Source organism: Mus caroli, unplaced genomic scaffold (genome assembly GCF_978045245.1).
Source record: "Mus caroli unplaced genomic scaffold, Mus_caroli_1 scaffold_3, whole genome shotgun sequence".
Taxonomy (NCBI): Eukaryota; Metazoa; Chordata; class Mammalia; order Rodentia; family Muridae; genus Mus; species Mus caroli.
The window spans coordinates 56,040,001-56,059,902 of record NW_028227258.1 but is presented as its reverse complement, the minus strand read 5'-3'; the positions used below and the strand labels follow the sequence as shown (position 1 = coordinate 56,059,902).

The 19,902-nt window shown below is 39.1% G+C and overlaps 1 protein-coding gene across 4 annotated transcripts in view; it reads right to left on the bottom strand.

Moving 5' to 3' along the window:
- Lrig2 (leucine rich repeats and immunoglobulin like domains 2) overlaps positions 1–19,902 on the bottom strand; it is a 55,341-nt gene that overhangs the window by 14,012 nt on the left and 21,427 nt on the right. For all 4 annotated transcript variants that reach the window (XM_021158327.2, XM_021158328.2, XM_085835600.1 and 1 more), the window contains exons 9-11: positions 11,271–11,351; positions 9,546–9,617; positions 9,218–9,286 (exon numbers count right to left, since the gene is read on the bottom strand). In XM_021158327.2, coding sequence (XP_021013986.1) covers positions 9,218–9,286; positions 9,546–9,617; positions 11,271–11,351 — 222 coding nt within the window. The remainder of the gene's footprint in view (positions 1–9,217; positions 9,287–9,545; positions 9,618–11,270; positions 11,352–19,902) is intronic.

The window sequence follows — 19,902 nt, the reverse complement described above, 5'->3', positions numbered from 1 at the left end:
TCCAGAAAAGATTAGCTACATTTGGACAGTAATGGCACATACCTTTAATCCCAGCCCTCAGCGAGTAGAGACAAGGAGAGCTCTGAGCTTAAGGCCAGCCTGGTCTACAGATCAAATTCCAAGACATCCAGGGCTACATTGAGAAACCTTGTCCAGGGGGTGAGGGTGGGGGTGTAGCTACAAATTCTTAGATGCTGGCCTCAAAGTATCTTTAGGATAAATCTTAGCAACTGTCAGATTTTCCCATTTAATACTTGAATACATGAAATGTCATGAGGTGTTTAGCTAACATAACTTTGGGGAAGGCTGTTTTATTATGCATCACATCAGGATGCTGGGGAATAAATGGAAACATCACCTCAGAAAGCTGGAGAGAGGTACAAAAGCAAACTACAGGACTTGGTAAGGGCTGACAATCAGAAGCTTAAGCAGGGCCTGGTCAATTATAGTTGGGGCCGGGGGGTGAAAGCTGGAGGTGTGGCTGGCTTAGTGCCAGAGAATATGCTTAGAATTTATAAGATCCTACAATCTATCCAATCCTGAAGGTGGAAGAGAAAGAAAGACAACAAGGAAAAAGTCAGGGACAGACAAAACAAATCAAGAGATGATAGGTGGACCTCAGAAAACCTTTTGTTAATGAAAGACAATATATTTTAATGGTACAGAGGAGAACAATTAACATTAATCCTATTTTTCAAAGTTCTTAGAATTGATTCAATTTAGCCAGCTTGACTACATGAGACTTTTCCCAACTTTCTAATACCTATTCAAATTTTTTGTTCTTTGTTCTCCATTTTCATTTTGCATCAACTCCATACTAACACAAAATTACTTTCCCTCAACTTTACAAATGTATCTTTGGGGCCTGGGTGAGATGGCCAGTAGGTAAAGGTGCCCACTGGCATGCTTGATGACTTAAATTGACCCACAAGTTGGCCTCTGATCTACACACACACACACACACACACACACACACACACACACACACACACACACACACTGCTGCTCTTTAGGAGGACCCAGGTTCAAGTCCCACCAATCACATGGCTGCTCACAATCATCTGAAACTCCAATTCTGGGAGATCTAAGCCTCTTCTAACTTCCACTGACACCAGGCTGGCTTTCCTCTCCCCCAACACCCCTTTAAATTTTTTTTCCTTCTGAGCACATGACTAGATTGATCTCCTAGTCTGTCTTTGTAGTTAGAGTATTCATGTCCCAGAATTACCACCACTGAATGTGTGCAGAATAGACTTTATGTGTTCACTGTGCCCAAGCCTAACATAAAAATCTTCCCACTTAGGGCTGGAGAGATAGCTCAGAGGTTAGTAGCCCTTGTTCTTGCAGAGGACCCCAGTCTCAGTTTCTAGCAACCATATGATGGCTCACAACCATCTTGAGTTCCAAGGACAACATTCTATCATCTTTTCCTTGGACAGCAGGCATATATGTAAAACACCCATATACATAAAACAGTAAAAATTTTTACAAGTTTAAAGAATACTTAAAACATTTTAAAGGAAAAAAAAGATGAAAAGTAAACTGCTGTATACCAGCATCTTTTTTTTTAAAAAAATATTTATTTATTTATTTATTTATTTATTTATTATATGTAAGTACACTGTAGCTGTCTTCAGACACTCCAGAAGAGGGCATCAGATTTCGTTACGGATGGTTGTGAGCCACCATGTGGTTGCTGGGATTTGAACTCAGGACCTTTGGAAGAGCAGTTGGCGCTCTTAACCGCTGAGCCATCTCACCAGCCCAGCATCTTAAGAATAACAAATTTAACGTACTATTTAAGTTTCTGCAAGCATATGGCTACAGTACATTTTTTTTCTCTACAGTCCAGGACATACTCACTAACAGGCTCAAATACATTTTGTTTCCTCTAGAGTTTAAGCCATCTAAAGTATATATAAGTTTGAAGATATCTGACAATTAATGCCTCAAATTTTATCATACTTTGAAATTATCTACAGATTCAATGAATAAACTTCACCATTTCACTTAGTAGTATGGCTTAATTGTTTTACATAGACATATTACATAAAAACAGTGACTGGTAAAAAGTTCATTCATAAACTTACTCTGTTTACATCTGCCTGACTCATTTGTGATTATTATGATTAAAATTCTTATAGAAAATCTGTTCTCATTATCTGTTAAGAGAGGTAAGAATTAAAAATATTACTAAAAATTGAATATGAAGGTACATGGCTATACATCCCTCATTCAAGAGGCTAAAGCATGAGGAAAGCTAACCTATGCATGCTGTCTCGAGGAAAAGACTCACAGGCTGATAGTGGCACAGCATGTGTTCAGCATCTGCAAGGCCTGCCTATAACCCTCAAAACAGAAAAATGTATCATAGGAAACCCTACAAAATTAAAAACATACTATCCTTTTCTTTTTCTTCCTTTTGACTCTGACTTGATGTGCATCAAGTAACTAATTTTAGTGCACACTCTGTTCACAGGTTGAATTATAGTTTCATAGTCCAAACATTAGTGAAGATAACAAGCTGAGTAGAAACCCAGATAAAGTGAAATTGTCTGTATCACAATGTTGACAATCCTGAAAATACAGCTGGTTTTAACAAGCCAGCACTAGACTAATCTTATTCATACATGGTTTACCCAAGCAATATGAATTTGAAAAGTACATGGATTATGTTTCTGAGAGTTTTATGCTTATTCATATACTTGTTTGTTTGTTTGTTTTCTTCTTGGGTTTTTGTTGTTTTGTTTTTTTGTTTTTGGGTGTTTGTTTGTTTGTTTGTTTGTTTGTTTGTTTTGAGACAGGGTCTCTCTGTATGGCCCTGGCTGTCCTGGAACTTAACTCTGTAGACTAGGCTGGCCTTGAACTCATTGCCTGCGCCTTCCAAGTGCTAGAATTAAAGGTATGTGTTACCAACCGCTCTTTTCTTTTCCTTCCTTCTTTTCTTTCTTTCCCTCCTTCCTTCTGTCTTTCTTTTTTTTTTCTTAGTCAATTTTAAAAGAACTCTTTTTTAAAAAAAAAAAGTATAAATTAATTTGGCAATACCATCTAGAGCAGTGGTTCTCAGCCTCCCTAATGATACAACTAACATAGTTCTTCATGATGTGGTGACCCCAGCCATAAAATTATTTTTGTTGCTTCTTCATAGCTGTAATTTTGCTACTGTTAAGAACAGTAATGTAAATATTTTTGGAGCTACAGGTTTGCCAGAAGGGTTGTAGCCCAAAGGTTGAAATCTAATCTAGAGCTAGACAAATATCACAGGGCTATTGTGACAGTATGAGGATCTGTGTCTGAGTTTGCAGGATCCACATAAAACACAGGTGCATGCAGCCATAAGTATATGTAACCCCAGCTCTGCGGACAGCAGGGGGAGGGAGATTCCCAAGAGCAAGCTGGCCAGCTATGTTAGCTAAAACAGAACTCCAAGATCAGTGGAAAACCCCAGCTCAAAACTAAGGTAAAAAAAGGGGGAGGTACCTCATGTCAATTCCAGCCTTTTAATACACGAACATATTAACATTCATACCTAACACATACAAACTACTAGATAAACAGATGCAAACAGAAATTACATCTTTCAGTCTAAGATTTCAGTCTTGAACCAGTAAAACACTAACATAAACTCACTTATTTATTTACTTTTCTTGAGATAGGATCTAGCCCAGGTTGGCCTGGAACTCACTATATAGATCAGGTTGGCCTTAAACTCCTTTGCCTTCCAAAGGAAGTTTTAAGTAAAAAACAAACAAATAAACAAAAAAAACCTGTTGTTTTTCCTATACTTTACATTTTAATTCAAACTGTTGCTGAAAAACAAAGAAGGAAAGATAATTATTTACAAATTCAGTACATCTCCCTTATCCACAGCTTGCTTCCTGCAGTTTCAATCATGGGAGGTCAATAATATATAAAAATGTTACATGGAAAAGCACAAAAGTAAACAATTCCTAAGTTGCAAATTGTGTGCCATTTTGATTAATGAGAAAAAACCTTATGCTGTTCCATTCAGGATATAAATCATCCTTTTGTCTAGTACATCCTCATCACCCATTAATGATTTAATGGCTATACTGAGTATTAGATCAAGTGTTATAGTGTTACAGTGGCTTGGGTTCAAATAACTTCTTTAATTTGTTAAAGTTCCAACCCACAAGCAATGAAGAAGCAGTAACAGGTCACAAGACATGGAAGGACAAGTGAACACCATTATTCTGCAGTGGTAATTTTATAGCGTGTATAGGTTTGATACTATGCAGGTTCAGCACAGGAACACATTATTTCTAAAGGATAAGGTGAAACACATATATTTGTAGAGGAGACTATCAGCTTGGGCCCCCTCTGAGGATTTACACACTGTTAAGAGTTATTGGAGATAGACATTTTCTTCAATGCTATAGCCATAGATAAGGTGCCCACGTTTCTGCAAACAGCCCTAAGAAACTCACTGGGTCACAAAAATAAACAAAAGAAGACATAAAAGTAGAAGTGGGACTACTTAGGAAGAGGATTAGTGAAGGAGTAGGAGATGAGAGGACAAGGGGGTAGGGAATAAATATGATCAACATAGAGTACATGCATGCATGAAAATGTCAGAATGAAACCTATTATCATGTATAATCAATATATGCTGATTAAAAATTTTAAAAATTATTTTGTCAGGACACATAATCAATCTTAGGGAGGTTACAGAGACATAGGAGCATTTAGGTATCTCCAAAGCCCATCTGAATATAGATTAAAATAATACTTCAGTGTTTTTCAGACTTACACAATTACTATTTGAGGTCTATTAGTCTCGAGAATCTCCAATGGACAATAATAGGTAGACTGAAAGGGGAGCAGCAAAAATAGAATATGGACTGACAGAGGTGGATAGACAAACGCAAGAGAGGGATTTTCAGAGATTATCAAAAGACTCAAAGGGATGGAAGGGGGTTATCTTAAGAAGAACCAGTACAGGGAGACCATAAGTTCCCCAAAAGAGAACAACAAAATTCCAGTAATTAGGAAGTGGACAGTTGAGTGGATAGAGTTAGCAGAACATATTATTGCCAGAGTTTCCAGTAAGGGCAGAGAAGCTCCTAGAGGAAAAACAGAACCTAATCAAGAAAAAATAAAGATTCTGCAGAGGACAAAGAATACACCAGGGAGTCAGGAAACAGCCCCCACTCAGGAAAGAGGTCCAGGAAGATCTCAGGCAGAGCTGGTATGAAGTGTAGCACTCTGCCCCGTATTAGAAACTGCACTCAGAATCTCAAGAATCAAAATCTCTCCTTACCACCAGCTCCAATGGATGTCTGTCCAGAGCAATGGTTCACCAGTCTGACTAACCATTGGATCCCCGATCAATCAGTCAGGAATGAAGACAAAGGCTTCAAAGGTGTATATTTGGGAGACCTGGGTGAGAGGTCCGGGGGTCCAATGATGAATCTGATCCTATCCATGCCACACCACCATAACTGTTAAAGGAAAAGCTATTCAGTGATACTTGTTAAAGCAAGCATGGTAAGGCAGAGTGTATTCAAGACATTCTCCCAGGCACAGAGATCTCTGCAATGAAATTCTGTAAAAGTGGAAAGAAGCTGGGCTCAACTCTAATTACAAGCAACATCAAACAGGATGTTTTTAGCCAATGAGAAAGCGGGGTAAGAATCAGCAGGTGGCTTCAGAACTTAAGAGGGTTCTAGCTAAAACAACCTAGAGAGACTCTTGCTAAAGGCAGGTCAGGGTGATCAGATATCACCTGAGGAATGTTACAGAAGGAAAAATGTAGTCAATTATCTAGGGTATCTAGGGATACCCAGATATGTGCATGGGAGGATCCTTGCTAAATGGAATCAAGTGTAGTGGCACATGTCTCTAAACCCAGCACTTATGAGGCAAAAGCAGGCAGATTTTTTTTTTCAGATATCTTTATGTTCAAGGCCAGCCTGGTCTACATAACGAGACCCTGTCAAAAAAAAAAAAAAAAAAAAAAAAAAAAAGGTACACAGGTGGGCCTAGAAGAGTCAGGAGCCTGCTGAAGTGAGTGACACTATACTGCCTTCCATCTAAAGTACATGTTGAAGTAGGTTCTCATATACTTAAAACTTTCCTGCTGACCCTCAGATTATACTGGTAGAAAAAAAAAGATAAGCTGATTTATAGTTAAATTGAATCCTTACAAATTAGCTATATCTAGAAGTAAATCCAAATGTTTTACAAGATCCCTCTAATTTTTGTAACATGCAAAAAAGCAACAATTATTTTTCAAAGGATTTTGAGGCAAGGTCTTAGGTAGCCCAGGCTGACCTCAAACTTGACAGGTAGTTGGGGATGACTTTAAATTTCTCATCTTCCTGCCTTCACATCCTGAGTGCTGGGATTATAGGCACTTACTACTAAGCCTGGCTAATGCAATGCTAGAGAATAAATCCAGAGCTTCATTCACACATGATAGGCAAGTATTTTACCAACAGGTCACATCCATAGTCCAGATTTTCATAATATTTTGATTTTTGTTATAAATATTAGGCATTTGATTTTTACTATGTGCCTTGGATCAGTGCTCAGCATCTTCTGAAAACCCTCCATGTCTACATCTATTTATTCTGTTTTTGTTACCGTTGTTTTGCAGTGCTAGGGAATAAAGTGCAGAACCTTGCACATGCTAGATAAGCACCTTACCAACCAAGCTACATCCCTACCCATTACTGCTTTAATTTTTTATTGTCCTTAGAATAAACTTTCTTAACATAATATGGAGTAAGAAAAGGGACCATGATCCAATACAGTACACAACAGAGGATGAATGAATGTCTTAGTAAACAAATTATTTCATGGTATTGTCATATGACCCTAGGGAACCACTACTCCCATTCTGAGAAGAAACACTAAGTCTCCAACTAAGCAATTTGCCTACTGTGACAAGTTATAAGAAATGGAGACAGGGGCTGGTGAGATGGCTCAGCGGTTAAGAGCACTGACTGCTCTTCCGAAGGTCCTGAGTTCAAATCCCAGCAACCACATGGTGACTCACAGCCATCTGTAATAAGTATTGACCCCCTCTTCTGGGGTGTCTGAAGACAGCTACAGTGTATTTACATATAATAAATAAATAAATCTTTAAAAAAAATGGAGACAGGATCTGAACACAAACTTTAAAACACATCTCTAATACATCTAATACATCTCTATCTATAGTAAGAACCAGTTTTTAAATTTCCCAACCTATTACAAATCAGTACTTTAGGATAACTTTGTTTAGATTTTTATCTACCATGCACGTGTATAAACATGCTGGGGGCAGGGAGGCGGCATACACACATGCCATACTTTTTTTTCTTTTGAGAGAGGGTCTCTGTCTATAATCCTGGCTATCCTGAACTCACTCTGTAGACCAGCCTGACCTTGAGTTCATATCTGCCTGCCTCTGCCTCCCAAGCACTTGGATTAAAGGTGAGCACGTTTACAGCATTACACATGGCTATGTGCCAGCTCTTCTGTAGAGGTCAGAGGACAACTTGTAGGACTCAGACTGTGAGGCTTGATGGCAGGCACCATTGTCTACTGAACCATGTCACTGGCCCAAAACTAAGGCTTTTAAAAACTACACAAAGAGCCGGGTGGTGGTGGCACACACCTTTAATCCCAGCACTTGGGAGGCAGAGGCAGGTGGATTTCTGAGTTCAAGGCCAGCCTGGACTACAAAGTGAGTTCCAGGACAGCCAGGGCTATACAGAGAAACCTTGTCTCGAAAAACCAAAAAAAAAAAAAAAAAAAAAACTACACAAAGATGTTATAACATCACATTGTAAAAGTTTCTAAAAGCTTTCTCTTCATTTTTATCACTGTCTAGTCATGAACGAGTTCTACTGTATGTCCTTTGAGTAGACCCTAGCTAAGGCATTTTAAACAAATTGATTTTCCAACACCAGTTTAAATTATTAAGAATTCCCAGGTTGGGTTGGAGAGATGGCTCAGAGGTTAAGAGCACTGACTGCTCTTCCGAAGGTCCTGAGTTCAATTCCCAGCAACCACATGGTGGCTCACAACCATCTGTAATGAGATCTGACACCCTCTTTCTGGTGTGTCTGAAGACAGCTACAGTGTACTTAGATATAATAATAAATAAATCTTTAAAACGAAAAGATTTTCCAGGTTAACTTCCTTCACAGGAGTCTGGAGAGACTGCTTAGCAGCTAGAACTCTCACAGAGGTCCTGGGCTTGCTGTCCAGCGCCCCTACGGCAGCTCAAAAGCATCTGCAACTTCAGTTGCAAAGGATCTGATGCCTTCTTCTCATCTCCTTGTACTCACATATGTATACGTGCAGTATACTTACATACACTAAGGCACATACACATAAAATATTCTTTTAAAGACAGTTTTAAAAATATATATTTAGGAAGTACCGGAGAAATAGCTCAGCAGTTAAAACCACTTCTTTTTCAGAGGACCTGGGTACAGTTCCCAGCACCCAATGTCAACTCACAACTGTCTGTAATGCCAATTACAGAGGATATGACACCCTCCTCTGGCCTCCAGAAGTACCAGGCATATACATGGTACAGAGACACACATGTAGGCAAAGCACTCTTACATATTTTAAACATTATTTTTTAAATTATATGGGAAAAAAGTATAAAACACTGTCCTTTTTCTACTGCAATATTTAAATTTTCTGAACATCTTAGTAGTTTAAAGACATTAAAATTAATAACACAAAACCCTAGATCAATGTCACAAAGTAAAGAACAAAATCAGCTGTTACCTACCTTAACCTGATCATAGGGTAAGAACTAGAGACAGAGGTATGGAACAGTCTAGAAACTAAAATCCACATCGGAGCCCAGGAGTGGTGCTAAAGTTTCCTACTTGTGAGCACAAACAGCATACACGTGGTAGCACACACTCCTGACTGTCCAGTGTTGGGTTATCTCTAAATGACAGGCCAACTGAAACAACTCAGTGTTAACAGTTCTATCCCTTGCTTACATCCCATGCTTCTGAAACATCTGAGTCACCTTCTTTACTTTATAGACAATGAGGGATAGAGAAAGATGGTTCAGTGGTTAAGAACACTGTCTGTTCTCCCATCACCCACATGGCAGTTCTAATCATCTGTAACTCCAGTTCCAGAGAATCTAATCATCTCTGGCCTATATGAGCACCAGACACACAAATTGTGTACTTTATATGCAATGCACGCTAACAAAAGAGAAAAAATTACTTACAGTCCCTTTAAGTGAGTCTGAGAAAAAGCATTTTCTTGGATAGACATTATAGCATTGTTGTTCAAATCTCTGAAATCAAGAGAAATGCAACATCAGTAACCATTGCTGTAGTGAAATTACATAAATGCTTAAATGCTCATGAATACCTGCTGACATAAAGTCTCAGTATGCAACCCTGGCTGGCCTTAAACTTGCTATGTAGAGCAGGCTGTCCTCAAACTCACAAAGATTTGTCTGCCACTGCCTCCTGAGGACTGGGATTAAAGGCAGGCCCCACCATGCCTAGCACAAAGACTATACAGTGAGTGAATATATATGAAATACTTACAGATACTCAAGGGACTCAAGGCCAATGAATGCTTTCTGTGTAACTGACTTAATCCGGTTTCCTTGCAAGATTCTGAAATAAAATTAAATTCATAAGATATTTACATGCACAAGGTATAATTGTGATAATGCTTGCATTGTGGTATTATGCACATTTTTAATTTATTTTTTTGTTATATGTCTGTGTGTATATGTTGGGGGAGAGGTATGTACATGTGCAGTGCTGTGCCTGCAGAAGGCAGAAGAGATTATCAGATCCCGTGGAGGGGAAGTTCTGAGTGCTTATGAGCCTCCTAATACTAATGCTAAGAACCAAACTCAGGTCCTCTGGAAGAGCAGAACACATTCTCAACCTCTGAGCCATCCCTTTAGCCCCTTTAATGGCTTTACTGAGATACAACTAAGGGGGAAAGTGTACACACTAGCTTAATGAAAGCAAGCATTTTTAAGAAAGTCATGAACTTACTAATTAATCAAAGCACAACATGAAAGCATCTATTGAGATCTCAGAGCTCAACAGAAGTCCTCTGAACAGTCATCTTGACCACTAAATACTGGTAGCTTGTCTAGGCTAAGTGAGGTTAGTGTCTCCATTTCTCTGCGGTTTTTTCCTTTAAATTTTTATTTTACTTTTCACACATTATACATTTGATTATACTATTTCCTCTCCTTCATTTCTTCACAGTTCTCCATTGCTCTCTTTAATAAAAGCTAGTCAGATTACAGATATTCAGACAAGTATGAATCTTTGGAGAAATCCTTCTCATAGGAGATCTATGGATCATAGGATCATGGGAGAGTATTTTCCCTATTATTAGACTGATTCCCCAGGTAGCTCCCAAGATTAAACACACTACTAGCTCTACTATATTTTCTTAGAGCATTGCTCTTACTTGAATGGAAAACTCTATTCAGTAACTTATTTAAATTCCACAAGATTGAGAATGTAAACTTGTATAGTCACTATGGAAATCAGTAAGGAGAGCCCTCCAAAACCTGAAAATAGAACCACCATATGGTCCAGCCATGCTACTGGCACATATATACCTGAAGGATTCTAAAGCAATATGCCACAGGGACATTTGCATCACCATGCTGCACTACATGCAACAGCCAAGAAATAGGACCAGCCTAGATGTCCATTAAAACAGATAAAGAAAGAGTAACACATATGCAAAAAAAATTTATTCATCCATAAAGAAAAATTAAGTTATAGCATTTTCAAGAAAATGGTTACAACCAAACATTTTCTTTCATATGCAGAACCTAGATTTAGAATTACATATGTGTGTGTGTGTGTGTTTGTAGGTTATGAAACTAGAAAAGGGATCCTGAGAGGGAAGCAACAGATCTAATAAAGAATGGTGCATATGTCATTAGAAAGCAGAAGGACTACCTGGATGTAAAAAGGGAACCACCCACAGCAGGGAGGAAGTGGGAAGAGGTCTGTAGGACAGAGGAATGAATGTCAACAAAGAGTAAAGAAACATATGTATGAAGATGCCATAAGGAACCCATATCTCACAATGCTAATCTGAAACTAATTAAGAAATTATTTTCCATAGGAATACTTTATAAGTAAAAAGTACCAAACAACAACCTACTTGACAAACAAATAAAACTTTCCTTTCTAGGAGATGGAAGGCTCAGACTTTCTGGCTATATAAAATAAACATTACACAGTAACATTGAAAAGACATTAGATATAAACATCACAGATACATACAACTTAGTGAGACTTTTGAGTCCAGAAAAGGCTTCACTAGCATCTTCTATGGCCCATGAAATGTCATTGTTTCTCAAATCTCTGAAAGTGTCAGGGAGAAAAAGGTTGTTAGCCAATATGACCACCACACCACTAGGCAGCATCCTGACACAGCAACAAGAAACGTACATGTTAATTTCAGTCCTTATTTTAACAGTCATTTATGATGAAGACTCAAGTCTTGCTTTTTAAAGGAATACCTGTGATAAACACAGAAAAATTAATAAATTAACTAAGCAGCAGGGCATGGTAATGTACATCTTTAGCACCAGCACTCAACTGTTGGAGGCAGAGGCAGGCACAACTCTGTGACTTCAAAGCACCCTGATGTACTTAGTGAGTTCCAAGACAGTCAGAACTTCTAGAGAGACCCTGCCTCAAAAATAGACAGATGGATGAATGGATGGATGAATAAATGTAGATAAGCAAAAAATTAATCTTCCTAGCTAGCCTTATCTAACTGTACTAGTCAATTAAAAATTGTAGGCAGGGTCCTATAAAAAGGAAGGTTTCAAGATAAAGGTGACAGATACAGCTTCCAAAGGTAATTTTAGAGTCATGAGATTCCTGAGTGCTCCAAGACTCCCTCTGTACTCTTAAACATAATACCTCAAAGAGAAATACCAATATAGAACTTCACAGCTCAAGAGCAATCTAACATTCCCCTTGAGGAGCAAAAATGATACGACTACATGCTAGAGTGCTCACTGTGTTTTCTTTAAAACCTATTCCATTCTTTTAAAAAATAATTATTATTATTTATTTTATGTGTATGAGTACACTGTAGCTGTCTTCAGACACACCCGAAAAGGGCAGCAGATCCCATTTCAGATCGTTGTGAGCCACCATGTGGTTGCTGGAAAAGGAACTCAGGACCTCTGGAAGAGCAGTCAGTGCTCTTAACCACTGAGCCATCTCTCCAGCCCAAACTATTCCATTTTTTAAAACTATTTTCTTTAAAATCCATTCCATTCTTAGAGAAAGTACACTTGTATATATCATGCACTAATGAAATACCAGTTATATTAGAAGTATTTAACTACTTTTACTTCCTAAAGCTATCTCATACTAAACTAAGGCACCCGCTTTCTGATTTATGAGATTATATAAAGTGTGAATGGCAAGAGAGGTTTCTTTTTTGCTTAGCCTTCAAGTAAAATGCTAATATAGCTCATTTTATTTTACTATCAATTCTTCAGAAAATTCCCCCTCCTCCAAATTATTCACCAAGAGGCATGACGATTCACAAATTATAGGCTCATGCCTATTATCCCAGGACTCAGGAAACTAAGACAGGAAGATGAAGAGTTCAAAGTCAGCCTGGGTAATACAGCAGAACCTTGTCTGGAGACATTAATTAAATAATCACATTAATTATATTAATGAATAGATAAATAAACAAGGCACGTAAAAATAAGCAGTGGGGTATGGTGGCACATACTTTTAACCCCATGCATTCTAGAGACAGAAGTAGGTAAATTTCTCAGCTTAAGGCCAGGTGTGTGTTTTTATATGCATGTGTGTCTGTGGTTTGAATGAGAATGGCCCACATGAACTCATATATTTGAATAACTGATTCTCAGTTATTTTGGGAAGGATTAGGGGGTATGGCTTTGTTTGAGGAGGTTTGTCACTGTGGATGGGTTTCAAAAGCCCACAACAGGCCCAGTCTTGTTCTCTCTGACTCCATCCTGTGGTTCTCAACTACTACTCCAGTGCCACGCCTGCCTATCTGCTGCCTACACAGTCCCTGCCATAGTGGTTATAGACTAACTCTCTGAAACTATAAGCAAGCCCCCAAGTAGATGTTTCCTTTTATAAGTTGGCTTGCTCATTGTGCTTCCTCATAGAAGTAGAACTTAGAAGTTGATGTCAGGGACTAGGGTACTGCTGAGAAAGCCTGACCATGCTGTTGTTTAGAGATATATGGAAAACTCTGGGAATTTGGATGAAGAAAGCAGTTGAATGCTGTAAGTAGGGCTTAATTGAGCCATCCTAGTAGGAGCATGGAAAACAGTAGTGCTGAAAGCAATGTGGCCTATGGAGGCCCAGCTCAAAAGGTTTCACAAGGGAAGAATATTAGAGCACATTCTTATAATATTTTGACAAAGAATGTACTTGTTTTCTGCCCTTAGTCCAAAAAAATCTGCCAGAGACTAGATTTAAGAGGTCCAGACTAATGCCGTTGGCAGAGATGCCAAGGCAGCTTAGCACTGTGGTATGTGGTTATCATTGTTACACAGATCTATAATGAAAAGGGGCCAGCAGGGCAAAAAGAAATGCAAAATATACAGTTTGGGGGTAAAAAGAGCACCAGGCAATGGAATGTTGTAGCCAAGCCCTGTGCTCACAGAGATGATACATTTCAAATAAATAAATAAATAAATAAATAAATAAATAAATAAATAAATAAATAAGGTCTTGTGCTAAATGGAATAAAGGAAATGGTACCTCAGGGCAAGACCCAACCAGATAACCCTGAAACTTATAATAAGCAAAGTGTTGGGGTAACTGTACACTGGGTAAAGGTTGTCTCTCTATATTCAACTGTTGATTGCCAAACCAGCAGAGAGCTGAGTACTGGCAGACCTTGGTATTGTTATTCCTATGGTCCATCACAGGCCTCATATTTTTTTAAACATTCACCTTCCTTACTTGCTGATTGGCTTTAGTAAAGAACCGACAGACAACAGCTTAGCAGGAAATGGAAGGCAGAACTTCCTTGTGGAGAGAGGGTCTCTGGAAGAAGAAGAAATCAGCAAGGGGATTCACTGGCAGACATGGAGGAAATGGGATAGACAGTGGAGCAGAGGTACAGAGCTAGCCACATAGAGGGTGGTAGACTAGTTGATCTGGTTAAGTTTAGATAGCTGGCTGGGAGACTGCCCTAGCTAAAAGGCCTAAGCTTTAAAATATTAAAAAGATTCTATCTATGTCATCATGTATAATGCTGGCAGATCCAAGAAAAGTCTCATTACAGGAAACTTTATGTAGCAAAGGAAGCCAACAACAACAAGTCAAAGCTTATGTAAATGTAACTCATGGAGGGAGTTTTAACTACCTGAGCAAGCAATACAACTTGCCACTCTGTCCACACAGTTCTGTCCTGATCAAGGATACAGTAAAAGGATTGTAGAATTTGCTTCAGCAGTTAAAGAAAGCCACAGAGGCTAGATGTGTGGCAGAAGAGTCCCTGCACGGTAGCCCAAACAGGCCACGGCATGAAGCTGTGAAAGTGAAACCTGGATTTTATTGGAAACCCCAAGAGGCTGAAGATATCTGAACCTTGAGATAGCTGTCAAGGAGAGTTACAGAAAGGATGTGGAACCAGCCCAAGAGAAAGAAGTGTGTTTCAGTCAACAAAGCTGGAAGAAATGGAACATAAAAGCCATCTAACAAGCCCTCTGACACTGGGCATAGAGATTCAGAATTTGGAGTTCACCCTGCTGGGTTTCAGTTTTGCTTTGGTCTAGTACTTCCTCACTCTGCTCCCTTCTCTCCCTTTTGGAATAGTAATATATATTCTGTGGCACAGTAAGTTGGAAATATGTGATTTCCTATTTGATTTTATAGGGGTTACAGTTAGAAGACTGCCTGAGTCTCAGAAGAGACTTTTAAATAGTGTTGAGACTATGAAAGACTATGAGGGTTAAATGCATTTTTGATGTGGCTACAAGTCTATAGTGTCAGGAGCCATCTAGAAAAGGCAAAGTCTATCAGGTGCCTTCCTGCAGGTGGCCTACCTTTTTAGATGAACTAAGATGGGTGAGCTCTATGAGGCAAGGTCCCAAAGAGACTTCACCTAAGGATTTCTTCCTGCAGCTGATATGCCTTTCTTATCATTATTAAATTAGCATAATAATCCCTGGGCATTAGCCTATCCTACTTAACAGACTTCCTGCAGATCAACATAAAGATGAACTTTCATGAATTAATCCTGTTTAGATGAATTAATGATTTTATAGAATTCCTGATTTGATTCAAATAATTTTAGGGAGAACATTTTAAGAGATGGTCTTAGTTGTTTTGCCAGAAAGGTGTAATGAAGTTAGAGTCAACAACAGAATGTGCTTACTCCTCATAGGAGTTTAAATAAAGGCTACACAGTAAGAAATGCAATGAGCTTTCATAATTACACTAGAAAGAGAAATAGGCTTTGGACAAATTTGTGTTCAAGGGAAAACATTCAGATCCAAGGATGAAACCACAGGTGTGCACTATGAAAAGGCAAGGCCATATGAAACCTTTGCTTTGAACTTATAATGAGAACATAGAATGAAACACTGCTTTGAACTTAACATCAACATCCTTTTGTAACTCCCATTTTGTGTAACATTTTATCTACAAGGTAATTTTCTAAAGAACTTTTATCTAAGATGGTATAAAAAGGCCAGAGGGAAAAAATAAAGATGATGTAGTGGCTTGGGGAGCTCTGCCCCTTCCATCCATCCATCCAAATGTATGTATCTATGTATAATGTCTGTCTGTTTATACGTACATATATAGGTATATATGTATGTATATATGTATGTATGTATGTAAGCATGCATGAATACTTGTGGAGTTGATTGAGATAGGTGGTAGGGCCCAACCAGAGTGGGGGATGAATATACGTGGTGTGTCTGTGTCTGTGCATGTTCGTCTGTGTAAAGGATCTTAGTTTTTTTCCTTTCCTTCCTCTCTGGCTCACAAAGAGTTAATCAGTCTGGACAGTGAAGGGCTCCTGCCTGGCTGGCCAGAAAAAAGCAGCACTAGCAACAACTCCTTTACCTAATTCCCACTTCTACACAGTATGTGTTAATCGCCAGATAGTAGGGCACAAGTAGTGAAGAGTTACATTTTTAGCACAAAACAGTAAGAAAGAGTTAAAAGGCAGGAGATCATCAGTCTTTTACCTATGTGTAACATTGTGTCCCACTTCAACCCATTCCAGGCCCGGCAGTCTCCCAGCACTATGGGGCCAGGGGGTGGAATGTGGTGGTTTGAATGCCACTGTTCTCCATTAGCTCCTGTGTTTGAATGTTTGAGCTCCAGTTAGTGGAACGGTTTTGGAAGAATTGGGTGTGTGTCCTTGCTGGAGGGAGTGTGGCTTTGTTGGAAGAAGTGTGTCACTGGGGGGGTGGGGGTGGGGTCAAAAATCCCACACCAGGACCAGTCTTTCTGTTCCCTAAGGATCAGGAGGTAAACTTTCAGCCACGGCTCCAGTGTCATGCCTGCCTGCTGCCATGTTCCCTACCATGATGTTCACACACTAATCCTGGAAACTACAAGCAAGCACCCAATTAAATGGTTCCCTTTATAAGAGTTACCTTGGTCATGGTATCTCTTCACAGCAATAGAACTAAGTAGGTATAATAGTAACTAAAAAAGACACTGTGTATCTTAAGTATATGAGCATTTTCTCATACTTACTGAGGTTCCTCACTTGTAGTTAGGGACTGAAGTTTGGAGCCTATCACTTTCCTGAAACTATTTATTAATTTTAAATGTGATAATAACCAAGTGTCAGGGCTGTAGAGATGGCTCAGTGGTTAAGAGCACTCACTGCTCTTTAATTCCCAGCACCCACATGACAGCTCAACAACTGCCTGATGCCATCTTCTGGTATGCAGATGCACATGCAAACAAGTATTTGTATATATATATATATATCTTTTAGGGGGCTGATGAGATGGCTCAGCGGTTAAGAGCACTGACTGTTCTTCCGGAGGTCCTGAGTTCAAATCCCAGCAACCATATGGTGGCTCACCCATAATGAGATCTGAAGAGAGCTACAGTGTACTTTCATATAATAAATAAATTTTTTAAAAAATCTTTTTAAAAAGGTAATAACCAAGTATCCTATTCAAGAGCTATTAAGAACCCTGTCTCGAAAAACCAAAAAAAAAAAAAAAAAAAAATCTAAATTATTAGCTGGGTACCCACCTTGGAAGGCAGTTTGAGGCTAGCCTGATCTACAAAAACAAGTTCCAGGACAACCAAGGCTACACAGAGAAATCCTGTCTTTTTTTTTTTTTTAAAGATTTATTTATTTATTTTATGTATGTGAGTACATTGTAGCTGTACAGATGGTTGTGAGCCTTCATGTGGTTGTTGGGAATTGAATTTTTTTTTTTTTTTTGGTTTTTCAAGACGGGATTTCTCTGTGTAGTCTGTTCCAGGCTGTCCTGGAACTCACTTTGTAGACCAGGCTGGCCTCAAACTCAGAAATCCGCCTGCCTCTGCCTCCCAAGTGCTGGGATTAAAGGCGTATGCCACCACTACCACCCAGCAAGGGAATTGAATTTTTAGGACCTCCCTCTACTTGCTCATGTCAAGCCTGCATGCTCCGGTCAACTTTGCTTGCTCAGTCCCTGCTTGCTTCAGCCCAAAGATTTATTTATTATTATACATAAAGTACACTGTAGCTGTCTTCGGACGCTCCAGAAGAGGGTGTTAGATCTCATTATGGGTGGCTGTGAGCCACCATGTGGTTGCTGTGATTTGAACTCAGGACCTTCAGAAGAGCAGTCAGAGCTCTTACCCGCTGAGCCATCTCACCAGCCTAAGATATCCTGTCTTAAAACAATAACAACAACAAAGAATCTTAATTATGAGAAAGGAGCCCAGGAGAAGAGACAAAAGACATTTCTAGTGGGGAGGAAACCTGTGTGACACAAAAGTATAAACAGGAATACAAGAAGTAGAAAAGTTTACCCAGGAAAGGAGGCAGGGGAATGGTAAGAAGAGGAGGAGATAGGGAAGAGGAAAGAGTAGGCAAGAAAATTAATTAAAGCTATAAATATGGAAAAGCCCCTACTCCTAAGAAAAACTGATACTTGGTAAGCTACTTAAACAATAAAATTAAAAAAACAAAAAACAGGATTTGAATGGAGGTACCATGAATAAGAGACTAAAGCTGTTACCAGAAGCCATTCATTGTTAAATAAAACCCCAGCGCCAGGGTGGGCTAGTTCCCTACAAGTTATTGGACAGAAAGACTTCAAAAGGCCCCCAAAACAATACAAGCAAATGCTACTAGATGGTAAGACACTGATGAAGGTACCAAATGCTTTGGTCTCAGAACAGAAAAATCAAACTAGAATTGCTGGATACTTCCTTCCTGCTAGCTAGTTTCATAGTGCTAGAGGAATATTATTATCAACAGTCTTACTCAGCTGGGAACCCTGTGTGCAACACTACTGACTTATAAGGCAAGATGTGCCCACTGGTATTAACATCAAAAAGTCTGTTACCAACTATTTTGTGACTGGATTTGAAGCCTGCTCTACAAACATGGTCCATGGCTGGGGAAGCAACTGCTATTATTTTCCTAAAGGATACAATGTGCACAACATTTGACCTCTAAATAACTGTTTATGAATATAGATTTGTCAATATGACTATATAAACAAATCTATAGCCATTCAGACAGACTCTAATTGTCAGCTTTGATCAGAGAAGCTCCTTTTTGGAGTTGGCCAGCAGTTAACTGCAGAGACTCATAACTGGTCAAGGTGAGGAGAATGAGTATTTAATACTCAGTCATAAATGGGATCCTGAAATCATGCTCCCCCACCACACACACACACACAAGGCTGAGGGAATATCATGGAAGAGGGAATGGAGAGAATGCTAGGGCAGAGACAAGGAGTTAAGGGTTGTGGAACAATGTCATCCAAGCATGACATGACATGACATAATAATCATAAACTCCCAGAAGCTGTGATTACCTATATAATACATATATTGGAGAAAGAAGAGGCTCACAAGGCCCCATTACACATACTTAGTGGTTGAAGAGGGAGGAAAGAGACATTTCCTTCAGTCTTATGGCCACTGGTACCTGAGCCAGACTCCTAATGAGATTTATTGGTGGTGCTGCTGTTGACTGATTATATTGCTCTTGGGTATGCTAGGAGAGCGATCCACTGAACAGCAGCAGCACCACATGCACAAGTGTAAGCATGCATGTGTGTGCACACGTGCGCACACACACAGACACACACACAATTTAGCCAGGCATGGTGGTATATGCCTATAATCCCTGCACCTGGAAGGCAGAACTAAGAGTTCAAGTCCAACCTAAGCTACACACGGAGATCTTATCTCCAAAAACAAAAAATAAGAAAAGGAGTTAGTTTCTTTTGGGCAAAGCCATGAAGATGTAGCTCAGTGGTAAGGTGCTGGCCTAGTGTGCTCAAGTTTTCATCCCTAGCATTATTCCCAAAGACTCAAAAATCACAAAAACAAAAACCAGAAAGTAAACAAACAAAAAAACAAGGTCATGCAGCAAACTACTAACAGTAAACAGAACTGCTACCACTGCATATAACTGCATCCTTCCAGACAAAAGCCAGCAGCTGTGGGACACTATCCGTCATGAGAACAAGCAGATGACGGCATTCTGACACTGCCAACTGACAGGGAGAGTCTTTGATGTTATGACACTTAACTCAGAATAAAGTATAAACTGCTCTAAAATTTATTTATGGGCTAGAGAACAAAAAAAGTACAAAATACTAACACATATCCATTTTTCATATTGATCACTTTCATTCACTTGCTTAATTTTATTCTAAAAGAGATTAAAAACCAAACAGAACAAAACTTA